The 19,914-nt window shown below is 38.3% G+C and overlaps 1 protein-coding gene across 1 annotated transcript in view; it reads right to left on the bottom strand.

Moving 5' to 3' along the window:
• Nucleotides 1-852: 852 nt before the first annotated feature.
• LOC116691906 (uncharacterized) overlaps nt 853-19,914 on the bottom strand; it is a 112,593-nt gene continuing 93,531 nt past the window's right edge. Inside the window, 2 exon segments of the mRNA XM_032519811.1 lie at nt 853-1,040; nt 11,593-11,855. Coding sequence (XP_032375702.1) covers nt 853-1,040; nt 11,593-11,855 — 451 coding nt within the window.

Here is a 19,914-nt window from a genome sequence, read left to right as displayed (position 1 = left end):
TTAAGACACTTTTGATTCATCATAGCTTCACAACAACTTTTCCTATAGTGAATTAAAGTTATTCCATGTCTTAAGTATTTTTTCCTATTGGACTACAGACTAAGAAAAAAACACAAAAGTGGGAAAACATTTAAACAACAGATAAAATAAACACAGTAAAAACTACTGTAAATGGAAGGCAGTGTCCAAACGAATATGAGGTGTTGGTTGAATGGAAACAAGACAGTGATTTAGCAATGCAGTTGAAAGCAGAGGGAAAGGTTTGGAAAATGTGAAGCTGACTCCAGCTTATCCTGAGGTGACTCCAGACTCATTCTTATATGTCTGGACTGGACGTGAGGCTTAGGGCCCAGCCAATACCTATCACCCGACACTGACCCTAGGCTTCAAGCTAAAGGCTACACTCTTTACTAAGAACTTCACAGACGGTCATAAGCAGGCTAGTTTTGGCATTTGCCAACAAGCCGCATGGATGAAGTAAGAGGGGGTCAATAGGGGCACAGGTAGTAGGTATAAGCAAACAGAATAGCATCAATAGATGAACTATAGTGTTAGTTGCATTCAGGTGTTGTTGGCAGTTATGCCACTTGCCATTCAGGACTGCCAACAGTTGACCAGTGTTCTACTAAAGTAAATAAAGAAAGGAAATGTGATACCTGAGATGGAATGGGCAGAACATGAGACATATCAAGCATTGGGCAATCCCAATGAAATGAAGAAAGACGGAGTGGGTGAGTGACTTGAAAAATAGACGTGGACATAGCAGAGAAAAAAAGAGGCAGAGAATGGCCAAATCCCACTGAGAAATCTCCAGACCACTCCATCTCCAGAGGACAATGTTTTCACAATCCTCTAAGTGCCCATTAACTGTCTATTCCCATACCAGCCGTGCTCTGCACCGTGCTGCGGCACGGTGGGATCTGTGGCAGGAGCCGCCCACAGTATTCCAGGGAGGCCAGGCTGAGCTGAGAGCGTAGGGAAGCAGAGAAGGGTAGAAATCTGTGCAGGCCTCTTGGTGTGTGAAGACATGTAGGTCAGTCCTTATGCACACAATGCACAGAGAGAGAGTGAAAGATCTCATAAACAGATGGTGTACCCCAGAACATTTTCCCCTATGCTCTTTTGGTTTTAAACCAGGATGTTAATGCATTCATCATCTGTTTGATGTGCATTTCTATTATTTCTTTCTCTTCAAAAAAGATCAAGGAATAAAAAGGGTTGTTATGGGTGGCAGGGCAAGTTGCCAAAACTATTAACAAGTATTAGTAGCTTATTTACTTGCTGCCATTTCCATCATAGATTACAACATCTGAGGGTTAAAGAGATTGCCCCCCAATTAGGGTCTGATAAGTAATCAATAACTGCATATTCTGCGAGCAGGAAGTAAACGATTGGGCCCCTGGGAAAAACAGTTCAAATTACATTGCTGTTAATGCTGAGAGGGAAGAGAGAAAGACAGAGAAAGAGAGCACAAGGAAAGAAGGGCACATAGATTTAAAGAATTATAGAGTACTGAACTTTACCTGTGCTGCTGTAACTTTTTATTACCAACGTATAACTCAATACCAATAACACAGTAGCAGCATCAACATGTAACATCTAAGAACAATAAAACAAAAAAGGAATATCAACTTTGTAAACACAGTACACAGAACAGCCAAAACATACATACACACATATATTGGGATGTGCAAAATCTTCGTATAAATGAAATAATCATCCATAAATAAAAACTTAAAAGCAGAAGTATACAAGTAAGCAATCTTCTTCAATAAAGCAAAGATTTAGAAGCATAAAAGTCACACAATTTTACTTTACTTTGTAAACAAACTATGTAGAACTGCTAAAACACACACCTTCAAGTATTAAGAAGTGAATACTATTATCTTAATAAACCCAAGATTGTTTGCTGTGTGTCTGTCCCTAAACTACTCGGACTGCAGGGCTTGGTACTGTTGTGGAGTCTACAGACCTACTGGCCGGCTGGGGTTGATGCCTGAACTGCTTGTAGATGGTTGCTCGTCGTCTGTATCTTCCTCTTGGCCACATGCTCCTCCTTGTACATATCTCAGCACTGCTGAGATGGCCCTGCATTATATTAGAAGTTTGAAGAAATAGGATCAGTTTAGAAAGAGACAAATATTCAAACAAAGAATCCTATACCGAAAAAAAAAAAATTATTTGATGAATCTAATCTAATCAAATTTAAAAGCATAATAGAATGAGTTGCAATATTGCACACAATACAGCAATGTTCTGTTATGTCATTCATAATGACATTTTATATTTATATAGGACTAGAAGCAATTGACAGGCCTACACCTTACGCAATACTACCTTTCTGAATCTTAAACATTATTTTACCATTTAATTGAATACAACTTAAGTATACTTACGAGACCTTTTTGTCTACCACAAAACATTTTTCTATTTCACAGATTTCGGCAGATGTTGTCCATGCCATTGCATCCTGACATAAATGTAATCAAAACGCAAATTAATTTTCTCATGTAGCCTAGCTTCTGTCAGATTTAGATGTAGCTAAGATAGCTGTAGCAGTAACACTAAAAGTAAACTTTGCTTAATGCCTGACTAAAGACTTTTAATCGCACAATACACAGTAATAAATGGCCTGAAGCAAGAGGAATTGTTAGCCTACCTTGTCCACTGACTGCTGACTGTTACTGTGAAAGTATTGACCACCGTCACGTCAAAATAAACCATGAACTACTGCTAAATATCTAAAGTAAAAAAACAGCTAGTTGGTATCAGTTACTTGTATAATGCACACATACTGTTTAACAGTAAAATCTCAATTTAGCTTGCATGGCCATATTTAGTTATAACATATTTGAATTTGATAACATTAGCAATAACGTCAGCTGGTTTGAGGTGTATGCATAGGCTTACCATTACATTAGCAACACATTTCCCGTATTGAAGAATGATTAAACATTACCACCTAACATTTTCTCAACTCCTGACTGCTGCTGTCTTTTCGAGGCCATTTCCAAAAAAGTTGACTTAGCCCAAACTTCGTCAGGTGCAATCCAACAGACCACTAAGATTGGGAATTGCACTCACGGGGAGCTTGGGAAGTTGAGAGTGTGTGTGTGTTTTGGGGGGGCACCATTGTTACTTTCTTGAGCAATTAAATATATCTCTTTTACTGCCGGTTTTGTGATATACATGCCTAAAAAAGCCTAATATTTCCATACTGAAATAATATCGGCATTATAATTATTATGACTATAATGATTTTTCATTAGACTATTTTTGGTGCCCTCTCAGCACTTGGTGCTCTACGCACAGAGAGTGTGCCTACTGTTTGTGCCCTATTTTTAAATGACACAACTTCAGGACCCCAACCCTTCTCCATCAAAAACAAAGGAAAGAATAATCATGTAGTTGAAGAATGGAGGAAATGAGTAACGCCTTGTCACTGTAGTTTGCTGTAAGGGCTGATCTGTACCTCCCAGGCTGAATTATGTGGTGCGAAGAGTAAATAACTGGTAGAAGGAGGCTGTTCCAGCCAGCGTAGCCAGAAGCAGACCACGGACAAGGACACCACAAGTGGAAACAGGAAGAACCACTACAACCCCTCCAAGTCCATGCCTTTATTTATGTATTTATTTTACCACGCTGAAACCACAAATATGATGGAAAATATGTAAACTGATGCCAGTATAGGTCTATTTTTAAGACCTATCCTTTACCGTCAGTGTTGTGCTTTTTTCAATTTATTCATATCTTTATATTTTCAGTTCTCAGAAACATTACATTTGGCACCTAATTTGGCAAATCCTCTTAGAGCTTAATTAACTTTAGCCCATGCACCAAAAAGAATTGTTGAGATTTATAATTAAACATATTTCTGTGGAAATAACAGCATATTCCGATATTTAAATGAGAATTAACAAGAAGGATAGCCCCCTAGATATTCACATCCATAGACCTTTCCTTTAAAGTATTATGAGTAGTAATCCCTTGTTTTTTTATCTTTCTCTCTTTTGTTTTTTTTCATCTGCTGTTCGAATGTCATCTCCAAGCCAATCAATAGTTTAAGGAATCATTCAAAGCCATTCCTTATCAAAGCATGGTGCTCTGGAGCATGGTGTGGACCATCTATAGGTAGGTAGATTAGTCTTGTCTTCTTCGGCTCTCAATCAAACTGGTGAGACGGGGCCAGTCCAGTGTGTCAAACTGAGTGGATCAAAGGGGAACATTTCAAAGAAAAAAAATTGTGAACTAGCATTTGAAAAGACATTTGGTTCATACAATAAACACAGATGCTATTTCTTTTATTTTTTTTTATTTTTTTTACTTTTCTTTTTTATATGTGTCAGTTTATCATGTAAACTGCTGTTAGGTCTAATGCTGTGGTTGATTACACCGCAGCATAATGTTACAATATGTTACCATGTTGTACAAACAGTAGACAGCAGTAAGTAACATATTTATAGAATATATTTAAATATATGTCAGCAACTTTAATTGTAATGAGAAAGTAAGAGGAATTTAAAGTTTTACTTTAGGTAGAAAAACTAAGATAAAAAAATCAATTGATTACAGTCTTTTTCCTTTGATGCAACCTAATCCAAGTCTTAGTGTGGGGATGTTGGGAGTAAGGCATCTGCATATCGAGAAGATGTGGGCTCTAGGTGCTGCTTTTTGCTATTACTGATGCGTTGCATTAATCTCTTTTGCTGTCAGAGTTAATGAAATAAGGAGAGAGCTGTATGCAAAATCTTGGATGTACGAGTGTGTGTGTGTGTCTCCATGCTCTCGCCTTTATGTCTCTGTGTGTGCGTGCCCTTAAACCTCTGGCTCAGTCTCATGGTGGATTTGTGTGAGGCCTATGGAGGAACTTAGTGAAAAGAAGTATTGTGCTGTGGGAGTGTTCTCCTGGTGGGTAAAGCTTGTAAGCCCCTCTGCTCCACATGGGGCCTGCAGTTGAAGGCTCTGAGCTGTGGTCTGGATGGCACCAGAGACTGTTCCCCTTGAGACAATACCAGTAGTAGCCCTACTCGTTGCCCAGAGAGAAGATGAGGGTCATAGAAAATATGTTGTATAAATATGATGCAAAATAGAAAGAGGGGACAAGAGGAAACAAAAAAAACAGTCATGTGCAAAAACAAAAGAGGACTTGTTTATTTTTTATTTTTTTATTTATTGTTAATAATGGCACAGCTTGAGTCTGTGTTTAACCAGAGAAAAACATTTTCCTCTCATACTTATGTTACCAGTGATAGCGCTGGAAAGTAAAAAAAGAGCATTTTCATAATTTCTTTATGAAAGCTAATGCTTTAAATTATCATGTTAGAGCCCAGAGGTCAGGTCATGTTCTTTCCTCCAAACTCTAAAACAGGGTTACTCATAGTTTCTACTCCTCACAACATCACAGAGTCAAAGATAGGATTTCTTTATGTAAGCTACTATAGTGTAGATATCTTTCATAGGTAACTGAATACCTATATCTGGACACACTCTTTTCTAGTCATACATCATCTTGTCATATCAGCAATCTAAATTTTGTCCTCGCTCTATTCGCAAGTCCCCAGTAGATAGCAACGTATTTGTCAGGGATGAGTTGAGGGAGGTTGATATGGCTATCCGCTAAGGTCAGATATAAGACACATGAATGAGCATGTATTTGTTTATACCTGTGTGAAAGTTTATTTTACACTGTTAACACTGCATCCCATTCTATGACACACCTGTGGCTTGTATGATGATAAATTCATTGTAGGTGTCATCCTGGTTATGGTAGGTGAGGATTGATAGTCTGCAGAGGCTGGCGATCCATCACCATCGCATCAGGATTTCAGGAATCTGTTCCTGATCCCACCCCATAGCAGGGGCCGTGTGGTAACGACCCCTCACAGTGCGACACCACAGGAAATCGATACCAGGATCTCAAGGTCAATGTACTGTTGGAAAACTACTTAAGCCCTGACGGATGGAGGGCACGCCTACAGATGAGACAAGCCATTGACAGCTCTTCCCCCCAACTTAAAAAAACAAATTTTGTACATACAATAGCCTATTCTATGTTTCACATTTTAAGACATTTGGAATGTAATTCATTGAATTAATTAATTGCGGAAGTGCTTTAAACCTGCGTTCTTTCTCATTTGAAGCAGGTGACTACACTAGTTGGTCTTCTATTTGCAAAAAGAAGTTGGCTTATATAGAAGTCTATGGGGAAATGACCCTCCTGACGGAAATTCTGCTGGATTTCAATCATTTAGACCGGATATCCATTACCTTGGGTTTTCTTTGTGTTGACATTTTAAACTTGATTTATGAGGACTATGATTAACTGCTCCTCAGATCTCTGCATGGTAAATCCAGACAGCTAGCTAGACTATCTGTCCAATCTGAGTTTTCCATTGAAGACTAAAACAACCTTTGAATGTACACATACAACAAAACAAGTTCCTTTCCAAGGCTATTTTGTAGAGGCGCCGTTGCTCTGTACGGCACTTAGTGCCGCCCATGACGATTGTGCTTGGATTAAAGAAATGTCAATAAACCAGAGCATGTTGTTCTTCCATCTCGGAATGCTGTGTACATTAAAATAGCCATGACCTAGTTTCAGGTATATGTTTTCTGTGTTTTTGCCTAAACTTTAAGCATCTCACTGTGTGTTATAATTGGAACATTTGGTAGCCTGAAAAATGTCTTGTTCAGCGTTTGGTAGCACCTTGCCAACCATAGCTAGCTTGCTTGCCCTGGGGTTAGCCAATAAGGCTGATATTTGTATTTATTTATTTGTGTTGCCGTACATGTAATTATACAATGCTGGTACCTGGAGGTCCAGGTTCACCTGTCACCAAAACTCTGCACGATGGCTAGCTTCAGAAAGGTTAATAATTGGCAACTTTCCCTTTTTATTATTATTAACCATAGACCACACTGGCATGGCCCAGTCCTCCCCCCCAGCTCTACCCTCTTAACCAAAAATCCCCCCGTCTGGTTTCAAAAGACCTTAGACTTTAGTTTGCATGTTAATCCAAATATGCCAATTTAAGAATTGTTGTTTTTTGTTTCTGTGTTTTGTACCTAATTTTTTAAAAAAGAAAATATAACCTGACCTCTATCTCCAGATTGGGAAAGATTACGATTGTGCACACACTTTTCACTCCTACTAGAACTTAAAACTTGTATAAATTGTTAAAATGAATCTGCTGTTGCTTCTGAATCTTTTACTATATATGCCTACATGCATGCATGTGTGTATCTCTTTTAGTTTGCTTGTGTGTTACAGCTATCTGTTATAGATACCATGAATTTAGAGACTAACATTTTGAGTGAATTACTGGGTTTGTCTCCGCTTTGGCAGCTATCATGTTGCCACAAACCCAGAAGTGGTATAGCTCTCCTTTCTTTTTCCAACCACCTCTTTAGGTTGCCTTCTTTTGCGTCACGTTTGCATTAGATTTCCAGCCACTGGCGTAACACAAATCCATCAGTAGGCTATTCTGTACCAGCAAGGCCAATTAGAAACCCATGCACTTTTGAGTAAAATCATATTGGCATCAAATTGCCTTGTCTCATGCGTGGGTTGTCCTGGTCCCTCCCTAGTCTTTAACATACCAATACCTACCAACTACTGTGTGGAGTACACTGCATCAGAAAGCACCCGCCGCGCTAAAGTGTCCTTGCGCACTGTCCTACAGCTGATATTGCGCTCCTCCCTCCCAATGAACTGGAATAACTTATGCAGTTATGTTCAAGGTCCACTACTCAATTGGTTTTCAGAAACATTTTTCTCCCACCCCATTGTGTTTCACTTTTTTGGCAGGTCTATTCAAATATCTGTAACACTTGCTTCTTTGTAAGATTGCCATTAATTTGCAGAAGATACAATCCATTGCTGAAACCACAACAAAAACAATGACATTTGCAATACAAAAATGAAGATTGTTTGAATGAAGTATTTTCTGTCATAAACAGATTATTCTCTTCCTTCCCTCAATGACAGACATTCCACAAGGCCATAAGGTACTTTCACTGAGGTTACATGTAAGCTGTACATGAAGTTACCAAAGATCTACATCCTGTATAGCAGTAACAACAGATGTTCATCAGAACACCTCAACAAAAAGTCCGGGTTCTTTGTGAAGCTGAAAACTGGTCTGTATTCTTCACACAGGAAAGCCACAGAGAGGCATTTCAAGTAAAAGGTAAAGGGCTTTTCAGTGCAGTACCTAAACCGCCTTCCTTATAGATTGTTGATAAGTTGTGAAGTGTGCTGGATATGGTAAAACATGTATGTCTTTGTTTCTCTGCAAACCAGGCTAAATTCTTGTCACACTTGTGTGTGATACCTTCTATGGTAACAAAATGTGAAAAAGTGGCTTATAGCAACATTAAACACACAAACAATATGTTAGACAGCTAACTTCACAAAGACAATTAATTAATTAATTGCTGGCAAATCTGCTTCATCATGCTAATGCAGTAATTCACTAATAGAAGCAATGAATTGACGGTGTTCCTATCAGGAAGGCATGAGGTCTGTGAGGGACCAAGCAGTTAGGCATGAGGAGTCACAAGAGAAATTCAAAAGTAAGAGTTTTTATTTCTCAAAAATGGTTACAACAAAATAAAGATTGAGTTCTGGGCCCTTGCAAAAGGTCAAACAAACAAACAGCAACTAAAGCTCAAAACATAAGAGTTTCAAAAATACAACTGACCTTCCTAACAAAGAAACGAAGGGCCTTATGTATTGGCTGATCAGACCAATTTAAACACACAGGGGGAGACAAACTATGACTGCAAACTAACTTCAGAAACAAATAATGGCAACCCTACCTAAAAATGCGTTCCAAATAACATATACTTTTACTTATCTTAACTCTACAAAAAATTACTTTATATGAAATCTAAACCCCAGAATACCTACAGCGAGAATAAAGCTACCCCCCCCTAGACATATCATGCAGTGGTAGTGTCCAATTAGGCCCCCTCCCCTATAAAATTGCTCTTTTTCCAAGCGCCACCCCTTTTAAGCCATCAGACCTGAATCACTCCCAGGTGTGGACTCCAACTGGTAAGCTCAAAAGAAAAACCGGTTATACAACAGTACGACCATCAAAAAGTAACTAATAGTGTGCGTTTGCTAAAAGATACTTTCGTATAAATCAAATAAAGTATGATGCATGTGAAATGAAACAAGTGTCCTGTAAATTATTTGTAACTGAATAAATGGTTGCAACAAACAAAGATGTATAAAACAAACATATCAACGTAATATAAACCTAAGGAAAAATATAAGTGCATGAGGTTACCGCTCTTAAGCTGGTTGTGTGGCCATGACTGTGGCCATCACAAGGTCATACAATATATGTTGTATGTATAAACTAGTGCTGTGCCTGCATTAAATTGGCACAGCAAATGAAAATACATTTTCTAAACACATATTTGGGTGGCAAACTAATTGTGCAGGCTACACACAAGCACATCACAAAATGGTGCAAAGGTGATCACTCATAATCATTAAGATAGCAGGAAATAACATTTTCTTGGGCAACAAGGTATACTTGCAAAACTGCAAGCATGAGGATGTAAAGGGACATACACACACACACACACACACACACACACACACACATACACACAGACACACAGACACACACACACACACAGGAAATGAATCTAGGCAGTTGTGTTGTGAACTTCCTACAACCACACAACACAACGTAATGGATTATGTGGGTCACCATAGAGGTGGTCTATTTTTCTTGCTCCAGCTCATCTGTTTGTCTTATTCTTTTTATACCTACAAATAATTACTGTATCTAGCTGCATTCTTCCCGCTAACCTATTTACAGTAAAGTCTGAAGTCACCCACACCTAATGCAGCGAACTCCGCCTTTAGCGAACAATCAAGGTGCACTTTTTATGCATTTTCTTTCTGCTTGTTGGAAACTTGATTTGCAGGCAGTTTGTTGTAGCAAAACTACATAAAATCAAGCCTACAGTAGCGTTGCCAGGCAGGAACGAGAGCGAAAAACTTAAGTATCAGTCCTGTAGAGGTAGGAGCAGCTGGTCTTTAGGGAGCTAAGGTCAGAGGAAAATGTAAATAAAGGCCAATCGGTAAACTAACGGGAACAGGCAAGGATCAGGAGGAGTAGCAGTCCTGGTGTCGGGTTACATAAAGAAGGATGAACTGACCGCAAGATAAGAGAGCAGAAATAATATAGCTTCCCCTCTACGTAAAACTAAATAAGCTTCCACTGCTTCAGTGCTCTTGAAGATGAGGTCAGCAGAGCTACAGACAGGATAAGTTAAAATAAAAGCATTGCATCACCCAAAAATGACATGTTCATTAACACACGCATAATTACTCATCTGGTTTGTCTTAATACATGAGTGCATACAGGATAACATCACATATACTTGGTTGTTTAATGATCCCTCAGCTCAACACTTACAAATGCATAATATTAGTTGCTCAGAGAATACGGAAGAAATCCCTTGAATATTTTTTACGATTGCTATGACATTTTTTTTCCATTCTTTTAACAACTTTCCTAAACTCTTAACACAGTTAGCACAACATCTGTCTGTGTAGGCTATATAATTAACACATTTCTTGTTGCTTTGACACAAAATGCATAAAGTTAACACAAAATTTTAAATGCTTGAACATCTTTTAGAAACAAGCTCAACCAAGACCAAAACAATGTATTTTTACTGACAAATTTGCAAATGCTTTCACACTGTAAGTCAGAACAGATAACATAATATTCTAAACCTCTTAGGCTAAAGTCGAAGTAAACACCTATTCATATTGTAAATTCAAACACAAACATATCACCTGCATTTTACAGTATCCCATTAACATTTCAGTTCAATTCAATTTCATTTATAGTAATTCATAACAAGAGTTATCTCAAGACACTTTACAGATAGAGTAGGTCTAGACCATACTCCAGAATTTACAAGGACCCAACAGTTCTAGTAGTTTCCTCCAGAGCAAGCAACAGTGGCAAGGAAAAACTCCCCTTTAGACAGAAACCTCGGACAGACCCAGGCTCTTGGTAGGCAGTGTCTGACGACCGGTTGGGGTTAAAATGAAGAGTGGCAATAACAGTCACATAAAATAGTAGTTTGTAGTAGTTCATAGCATAGCAGGTCACTGTGCGGCATTACAAGGCACAGCAGGACGTAGCTGGGCGCTGCAGATTGTGGCAGGATGTAACATGGCACTGCAGAACGTGTAGCGGGACCATGGCGACAGCTGAAACTATGATTTTGGAGCCTCCCTGATCCAAGGAAACATGCTGGGCAAAAAAGAACATAAGGACTCCGGGGAATGTCTCCCCAGAGCTAGGTTAGTAACAAGCATTTCTGGGACATTTTATTATATTATTGATTATATGATAGATAAATCTGACCATGATGAGAAGCAGGTGGGCCGGGTTAGGCAGACGCTGCGACTCCTCACTCCCTATCTATATTCAATTCAATTCAATTCAATTTTAGAGGTGCTCAGTGCATCAGGGGAAGTCCCCCCAGCAGTCTAGGCCTATAGCGGTGTAACTAAGGGATGGTTCAGGATTTTCCTGAGCCAGCCCCAACTATAAGCTTTATCAAAGAGGGAAGTCTTAAGCCGACTCTTAAATGTGGAGATGGTGTCTGCCTCCTGAACCCAAACTGGAACCTGGTTCCACAGGAGAGGAACTTGATAGCTGAACACCCTGGCTCCCATTCTACTTTTAGAGACTTTAGGAACCACAAGTAACCCTGCATTCTGGGAGCGCAGTGCTCTGGTGGGGTAGTAAGGTATTATGTGCTCTTTAAGATAAGATGGTACCTGACCATGAAGAGCTTTGTAGGTGAGACTAATTTTCTCATTACAAACAATAACAGAATATGGAAATCATTTAAAAAACATTTTTGCTTACTATGATTGTTTGATTGCTAACGTAAGCTCAAAACATCATTCAACTGACAGCCTTTGTTGTGTTTGATTGTTAACGTGTTGCCAGCAGTGAACAAACTTTGTTATGTAGGTCCATTTTTATTGTATTGATTGATGTATTGATTTGATATATTGATTGATTCCAGAAGTCTCTCGTTAGCATCTTGTAGGCTACTTGTCGTAAAGTGACACAAGAGCAACTTCCATCTGCACTTGACTCACATCGGGCAGTGACACATTCTATAAAGCTACTCTGAGATGGCTCTTTGTTTTTTGTGTTGAATTTCTGCAGCAAAAGAAACAAAATTTAGCATTTACTAAACCCAACAAAACAAAAATGAAGAGAGGCTTCAAGAGAAACTGCAGTGTTAAACACAGTCTTTGGTCAATACAATATACTATTATCTATTGTATAAGGGCAGACCTGACACATATCAAATAATGCAGTTTCTGTAATTCAACCCCCTATTAGTGTTTTTATGACATTAGGCTATGACTTTAATAAATGTTCCAATTAGGAGTGAACATGTGTTAGTGTTTTGAAAGAATTATGTGATTTTGAGATGTGTTTGCAGTGTTTTGGTAGACATAGGGAGTGTATTGTGTTAGAGTATTATTGTATTTTGAAAATTAGTGTTGGAGTTTTGTTTACAATGTGTTATTCTGAGCATAAAGTTTTGCCTGTTGTGTGCCGTAGGTATATTGGTGCGTTAATATATAGCAATGTATAGCAATTGTTAAAAACTGTAATTTTAGCTGTCTCTAGAAAACAGGCTGATAGGCTCATAATAATTTTCTGTGTATAAGAAGTTGTTTGGAAAAAGTGTCTGACATTTTTATGTGATTTGGATTTTGGTGTAGATTGTGTAAAAGAGATCAGAGGCTCAGGTTGCCATGTTTTACAACCCCTGGAGGGCACTGACAAACCTTACGTTAGTCCTAGTCTGGGCCCAGCAGTAAGCCGCCTGTTTGAACATGAAAAATTAGCCAGGCCCTCAGACACCAGTCATTATGTGGTCGCCACTCTGCTTTTCCACTATAGTTGGGCCAAATGGGACGTGATGCTGGGCCAAAGAGCCAACCAGTGCTGGCTATTCATGGCAGAACCTCCCTGAGGAATGGTAACTGCACACAGGGAACTGTGCAATCAATGAAAGGGTGCGTCGAGGTGAGGGACAGTTGTAAAGATTGAAAGGAAGAAGAAAAAGATAGGAAAAGGACAGAGAAAGGCTAGTGATGCAAAGACAAAAAGAACTACAGGGGATGTTGAACAAAAGGAAGAGGGATGGATCAAGATGCTGTCTAAAAGCCAGCTCAGTGTCTCATTCTGAGATTTACCGGCAAGAGACAAGGACAAGCCATATAAATACTAACCAACGTTACCTATTAGCAGGTACGGGAAAAAATACATTTAATGAATAAGATCATTTAATTACAATACAACTTAATTTTTTCCACCCATACTTACCCTTAAAAAAATAAATGTCCTAATCTGTAGTTTTTCATTCATGGTGTGATGAAGAAATAAATGCTTTTATGTAAATTCTGGGCTGGCAAGGAAAACGGCTTCCACAGCAAAAAGGACATGAAGGCGCACAGTTTGTAGTAAATTGAAAGAAATGTGCTTTTCCAATATCAACATTTTCTCACTGCACTGATATAAGACAAGGTAGTAAATCAACTTAAGATCAATTCATGAGGTTTTGGTAAGTACCTATAGTGTTGTTGATGGTCTTATTTGAATGCATGCTGTGTACTCTGTACTCTGTACTCTGTGTGTGTGTGTGTGTGTGTGTGTGTGTGTGTGTATGTGTGTGTGTGTGTGTGTTTGTGGCCATCTAACAGATAAGTTAATACTTTGGCCCTTGGGAACACAAACATGCATGCACTTGGACACATACAAACACACACATATCTCAAACTTCATTTTAACCTACTTTGAGATATTTTTCCATTACTCTGAAGGAATAAGTACTTACACTGAGGTTACCTAGGGGGAGCTGACCTGCTTTTTAAAGAAGAAATAAAGACACATACAGTTCTCTCTACAGCTATTTACAATTTAATGTCAGTGTAATTGTTGAGGCTTGAATGGGGCCATTGTTTCCAAGCTACAATCACAGACAGCCTTGTCATTGTTGTTTTGTGTAAAGCTCATCTTTCACCTCAACCTCACATGGCCTCTGATGATAATGCTCAGGCTTCCCAAAGCCTCAAGGGCTTCAGTGGGTGTTTCAGAGGAAGGAGACACCAAAAGACAAGCAACAGAGAAAGGAAAGAATATTAAGTAAGTAAGACTACATATAATGGGAAAAACAATGAGAAAAGTTTAAAAGGGAGGAATTGAGACAGAGGGGCGTTGTTTGTTGCCTACTCTTGTTACTGTAACCACAATGCTAAAATTACTCATCATTGTGTCTTCCCTGTCATGACAGTGGTCAGAGGACATGGAAATGATGCCAGAAGAGACCTCCTACTCCAAAATGTCCGTGGCAACCTTGGCCCACATGCTGTAAACAATGCAACACACAGGCATCCATAAACATGTAAATAGAGACAACCACATACAGGCACAAATGGAGTGTGTGTGTGTGTGTGTGCGTGTGCGTGTGTGTGTGTGCGTGCGTGCGTGTGCACGTGCGCACATTTGTGTGTGTATAGCATCAAATAAACGAAGTGATAAAGAAATGATTATTTGAAATCAGCAAGTGTTTCCAAATGTGAAACGGATAGACAGAAAAGGGTCTGAGATTTACATTTGGTGTCACATATAACGTTCAGTATAACACCCAATAAAATTGTTTCTGCATAAAAATACTATTCATTTGTATAAATTATTGGCAGCTTAAGGACATGTAATAAGAAACTGTGTCAAGACACAGTGATGCAAGTCTCCTTGTCTTTAACTAACAACATTGTGACCAGAGGAAAGAAGCAGCTGGTGCAAGAAAACTGAGGAAACATTCAGTAGATCTGATCGCAAAACTAGACATTGTTTGGATATTCAGGAGCTTCTTTTACATTCACAGACACATGCCACACTTGCTTTTGTGTAAAAAGACAAACTGCAAAGACACGTCAGTTGTCGGATTTACGTTAATAAAGAAACATGAACATTTGTTTAATGTTGCAGCTTAATTGCACAGTATTACAGAGCAGGAAAGATATTAAAAGCTATTCCCTGGTCTGTACAAATTAACAAAACTCTGCTCACACTTCATCATATCCTGTGGGTTTAATGATGATAAGGTCACAAAAAGCACATTATTTTTGCCAAATAAAAGTGAGGTTTATTTAACACTATAGATGTGCAGAAAGTCAATAATCATCCATACAGCGTAGCTCCCCTTGCAGTTCTTTGGGTTGCAGTTGAGCAGCAAACGGTGCTCACCCATATTGTCATTTTTGTGGCTTAAGGCTGTGAGAGCTGGCAAAACACCACAGAACAGAAGCTCTTTCCTTATAGCTGTCCAATCCCACAGCTTCACACACCAGGGTGGATTTTATATCATTAAATTAATCCTTTTAAAGCCATCTTTTACAACCCCACGTGTCCTCACTTCATGAAAGGTCTCCTTTGTTTTTGTGTCTAATCGCAGCCTCTTAAAGATTTAATGACAGCCAGTAAAATATTGATAACTAATATCAGCTGGAGGCTGGGCTGGGTTTTTGGAATGTAGTTGGAGACCCCATTCCACCACGATTGGCTTGTGTCCAGGAGCTTTGAGGCGCACAGATGTATGTAAGACCCAAATATTCCGACTCACAGAGAAGAGACAGTGAGTGATGCATTGCGTTGCATTTGTAAAAAGTACCTTGAGTATGTTAGAGTTTGTTTTATGTACGAGAACTGTCTGATGTCACATGTTTTCAACTGACAGGTGAGGTAAACAGATGTAAAGTCCAAAGATCTACTTGCCCTGCAGGGCCACTTACCTGACAAAGACACCGTGCTGACTCTGACAGCCCTGAGGCAGTATCTACCTCCATACAGTGTAAACTACACTAACATGACAGGCAAACACAGCATATTTGTTGTTATTTAGCCCAAAGGCACACAACCACAGGTCACTCCTCAGTTAGAATTACCCTCAGTAAGTGTCAAAACTGTAGAATGCAACCATGAGGGAATTAATAAAAGCATTAGCATGGCAATGTAAAAACTGTCTAGTCTGTCTAGTATATTTGCGTTTCCATTTCTGCACAGTAAAACAACAACCAGCAAACTGACAGACAAATTAACTACCAAATACAGTTCAACAACAAGACAGGATAGAAGAGGGGTCAGTTATGACATCAAAATGTTTTAAAAAGGAAGAGACGTGGTATTGAGAAAAAAGAAGAGATAAAAAGACTATGTTTACTCTCTTTGTAGTTTGCAGGGAGATTTCTCATTTATCTCTCTCCTTAAACACAGTGGTTCACCCTGCTGCTAAAAGCCCACCTCAGCAGTTTCTCTCCCTCTCCTTACCCTTTAATATTGATGATTCTCACAGGATAAAATAAGTTAAGTGGAGATATGGTAATCCCCCTCTGCTTGCTGAACTCATTTGTTTACTCTGGGGTGACTCCGGTGATGTAGCTATGCCTTTCTAGTCGCATATAATTTCACGTTTAGCAAAGGCTACCATCTTTAATGTGCCCAGTATCAAGGTCATGAATAGCTAATTTTTTTCAGCCTCTGGAATTATGATTCACAGCGAGCAAGAGTTCTGTCTGAAACATGTTGTCAGTTCTCACCTTTTTGTCTGGAATATATTCAACCATTTTCAAATGCATCATGTTTTTATGCACATGCATTTTTTTAATGTTTGGGATTTTCTTTTCTTTTCTTTTTCCCACCTCTCTTTGTGAATAATTATAATATGTCTGCAGTGATATTGTGGAGTAAACAAGGGAGATGGAACTGATCACTTTCAAAAGGTTTTGGTTATGGCTGTGTGGAAGTGAAGATCTGTAAAACGCTTACATGGCACAGAAGTTTGAAATCCAATATTCATCTCAGTTCTGCTGTTCAAAGAACTGAACATTTTGTGCTCAGTCACTGTCAGACTAAAGAACAAACTAATTCAACATGTCCGTTTGAGAGAAGTCTTCACCTGAGCATGAAATAAGTAAAGACCAGATTTATTTCTTGGTAATAAGAACAATTATTGTGCATGGAATAGCTGGATTCCTACTCAAGGTTATAGCAGTGATAGGCTCTGACACCCCTGTGGATCCACTCTGCCCAAACATTGGAAATGGACTGTGAATTCCCTTAGATTAGAGCCTAACTTCATTGTATAGTCTGTTTGATAAGGGATTAAACTCAGTAAATCCGTTACTTCATATGAGACTCCGTGTTTGAGTTACCCTCTGCATTTTAGAGCTTACTCTCCTCATTCTTACTTTTCTCCTATTTAACAGTTTTGACAGAGCATAAATAAATACAGTGGCATGCATACATTTAAACAGCCATGCTAAAGTTGACTAAAAAGAATAATAAAAAAAATCTTTTAAAAATGTATCTTAATGCCTTAATTAAAAAAATAGGAAAAATCCAACCTTCAAGGACACCAATTTTCTTTATAAATGAACAATTTATTGCAAATAAATAAACGTTCTTCCTTAAAACACAGGGGGCATAAGTATACATACCCCTAAGTTAAATTCCCATAGAGGAAGGCAGGTTTTTAAAGGCCAGTTATTTCATGGATCCAGGATACTATGCATCCTAAGTTCCCTTGGCCTTTGGAATTAAAAATGCCCCCACAACATCTCATACTTTTCACCATACCTAGAGCCCTTGATTGGCCTTATCCTGTGGGGTGCCTCAGGGTTCGATTCTGGGTCTGATTTTATGTGCTTTTTACATGCTTCCTCTACGACGCATTATTAACAAATTCAACGGTATTTCGGTTTACTGCTACATGGATGATATTTAATTATATTTCCCTTTAACCCTGACCAGATTGTCTGTCTGGATGGTTAGCAACTAGAGTAACTAGAAGTATTAGGTCACTTAACTCCAATGTGCACTCTAGCCTGAGAAATATTGGTGTTACTTTTGATCAGGCAATGAATCTTGACAAGCATGTCAAGTCCTTGACCTGCACTTGTATTTTCCACCTCAGAAACATTGCAAAAATAAGGTATGTTGTACCCTAACACGTTTGGAATATTGTAATACTCTTTTTACGTGCCTGAGCAAATTATCTGTAGACTGCTTACATTTGGTCCAGAATGCTGCTGCTAGGCTGTTGAAAAGGTGTAGGAGGTATTTTTTATTTGTATTTATTATAAGGTCCCCCAATAGCTGATGCCTAGACAACCAGCTAGTCGTCCTGGGGTCCAAAACAACATTTAATCAGACAATATTAAAACATTTCATGACATACAGGTCATGTCATATTACCCCCATTCTGGCCTCTTTGCACATGTTCCTTGTTAAATTCAGATTCTTGTCATCTCATACAGAGCCATCCATGGCCAAGCATCTGCTTACATTAGTAATATGCTGCACCCTAATGTTGTCAGCAAGTCTTTGAGGTCCTCTGATCAGGGCTTACTGGTTGTTCCCTGTACTAAGTTAAAAACTAAAGTTGACAGAGCCATCGAAACAGTGGAACCTAGATCTCATGATTTGAGAGTGGAGACCTCTGTTGACATCTTTTAAAAGCAGTTGAAGACACATTTGATTTGCTACATTGTTGATCTTATTAAAAAAAACATTTGCAAAGCAAGCTGATCCAATTTTCCATGTTGATAAGAGAATTAAAATGATCAAAAATAATGGGACAAAAAGAAATCAAGGGACATTTAGAATAGATAAAAATGTGTGATTAATTGCAATTAATTACGAGTTAACTATGACATTAATGCCATTAATCGCGATTACATATTTTAATAGCTTGACGGCACTGAAATAAACTTTACTTACATACTTACTTACTTACTTGCTTGCTTACTTAGTGACAATACAAGCAGAAATAATACAATCATTCTCCAATGTATCTAGTTGTTCATGGTAAGAATATTAATGAATAGAAATCTAATCTGTAATTCTGCCTATATTGTCTAACAAAATAACACTGAGACACAACTTAGCTCTGCACAAAAACAGTTGAAAAATGTTGAACCATTACCTATTTACAATGGCATCTCCCAACCACTGGTCACAAGATTATGGTTCTCAGGTTGTAAACAAAATGATCAGTTAATGATATTAAGCCGTTTAAGATCAATACAACTCAAATCACACAGGCTTAGTTAACGTTATTATAGTATTCAGGAAGACATTCCTCACTGTGATTACCATTTTTATCAAATACATTGAACACAATTTTGATGATTTTCCTTTCTAGCAATGTCAACATTTGCAAAGAACTGGCAAGCTGCGCTACTCAAATACAGAGAAGATAATTCCCTTTTCAGTTTATAAACACTTAAGGAAAGAGAAGTCCCACAGCAGTTATGAAGAATCCTTTAAGAGGGAAAGAACACATACTAAAGAACATGTTAATTGATGTAATTGTTAACTCACAAAACAACAGACATTTTTGCCTCCAAATAATATTCTTCATGATCAGCTGTGTGCTTAGTTACCGTTTAACAGGTATGTTATAATCAGTAGTGAGGATGTGTTGTATGTGACTGAGATAAGGAAGGACTCATCCTATCATACTGTATGATTGCATATCATATAAACAAATCTGACAGATATCAAATAAATCCTTTTAATGTAAAAATTGAAAGACCCATCTTGAGGTTAAGGTTAAGAAAAGTAAAATTATTTAAAGCAATTAATTAAAACAAAATTATCCATAATAGAGGCATTGAAAGTGTATTTTCATGGTTGGAAAAGGGATTACATTTGTGTTGTGCCTTGACTTTCATTTTCTCTCTGTGTATAACAACAATGTGGTAAATGATATTAAATTATTTTGTATTTATGCATGCACACACACATAAAGAAAAGATAGTAAAGGCTCTTGTAG

Source organism: Etheostoma spectabile, chromosome 1 (genome assembly GCF_008692095.1).
Source record: "Etheostoma spectabile isolate EspeVRDwgs_2016 chromosome 1, UIUC_Espe_1.0, whole genome shotgun sequence".
In the NCBI taxonomy this organism is placed as follows: domain Eukaryota; kingdom Metazoa; phylum Chordata; class Actinopteri; order Perciformes; family Percidae; genus Etheostoma; species Etheostoma spectabile.
This window is presented reverse-complemented; position numbering and strand designations above follow the sequence as displayed.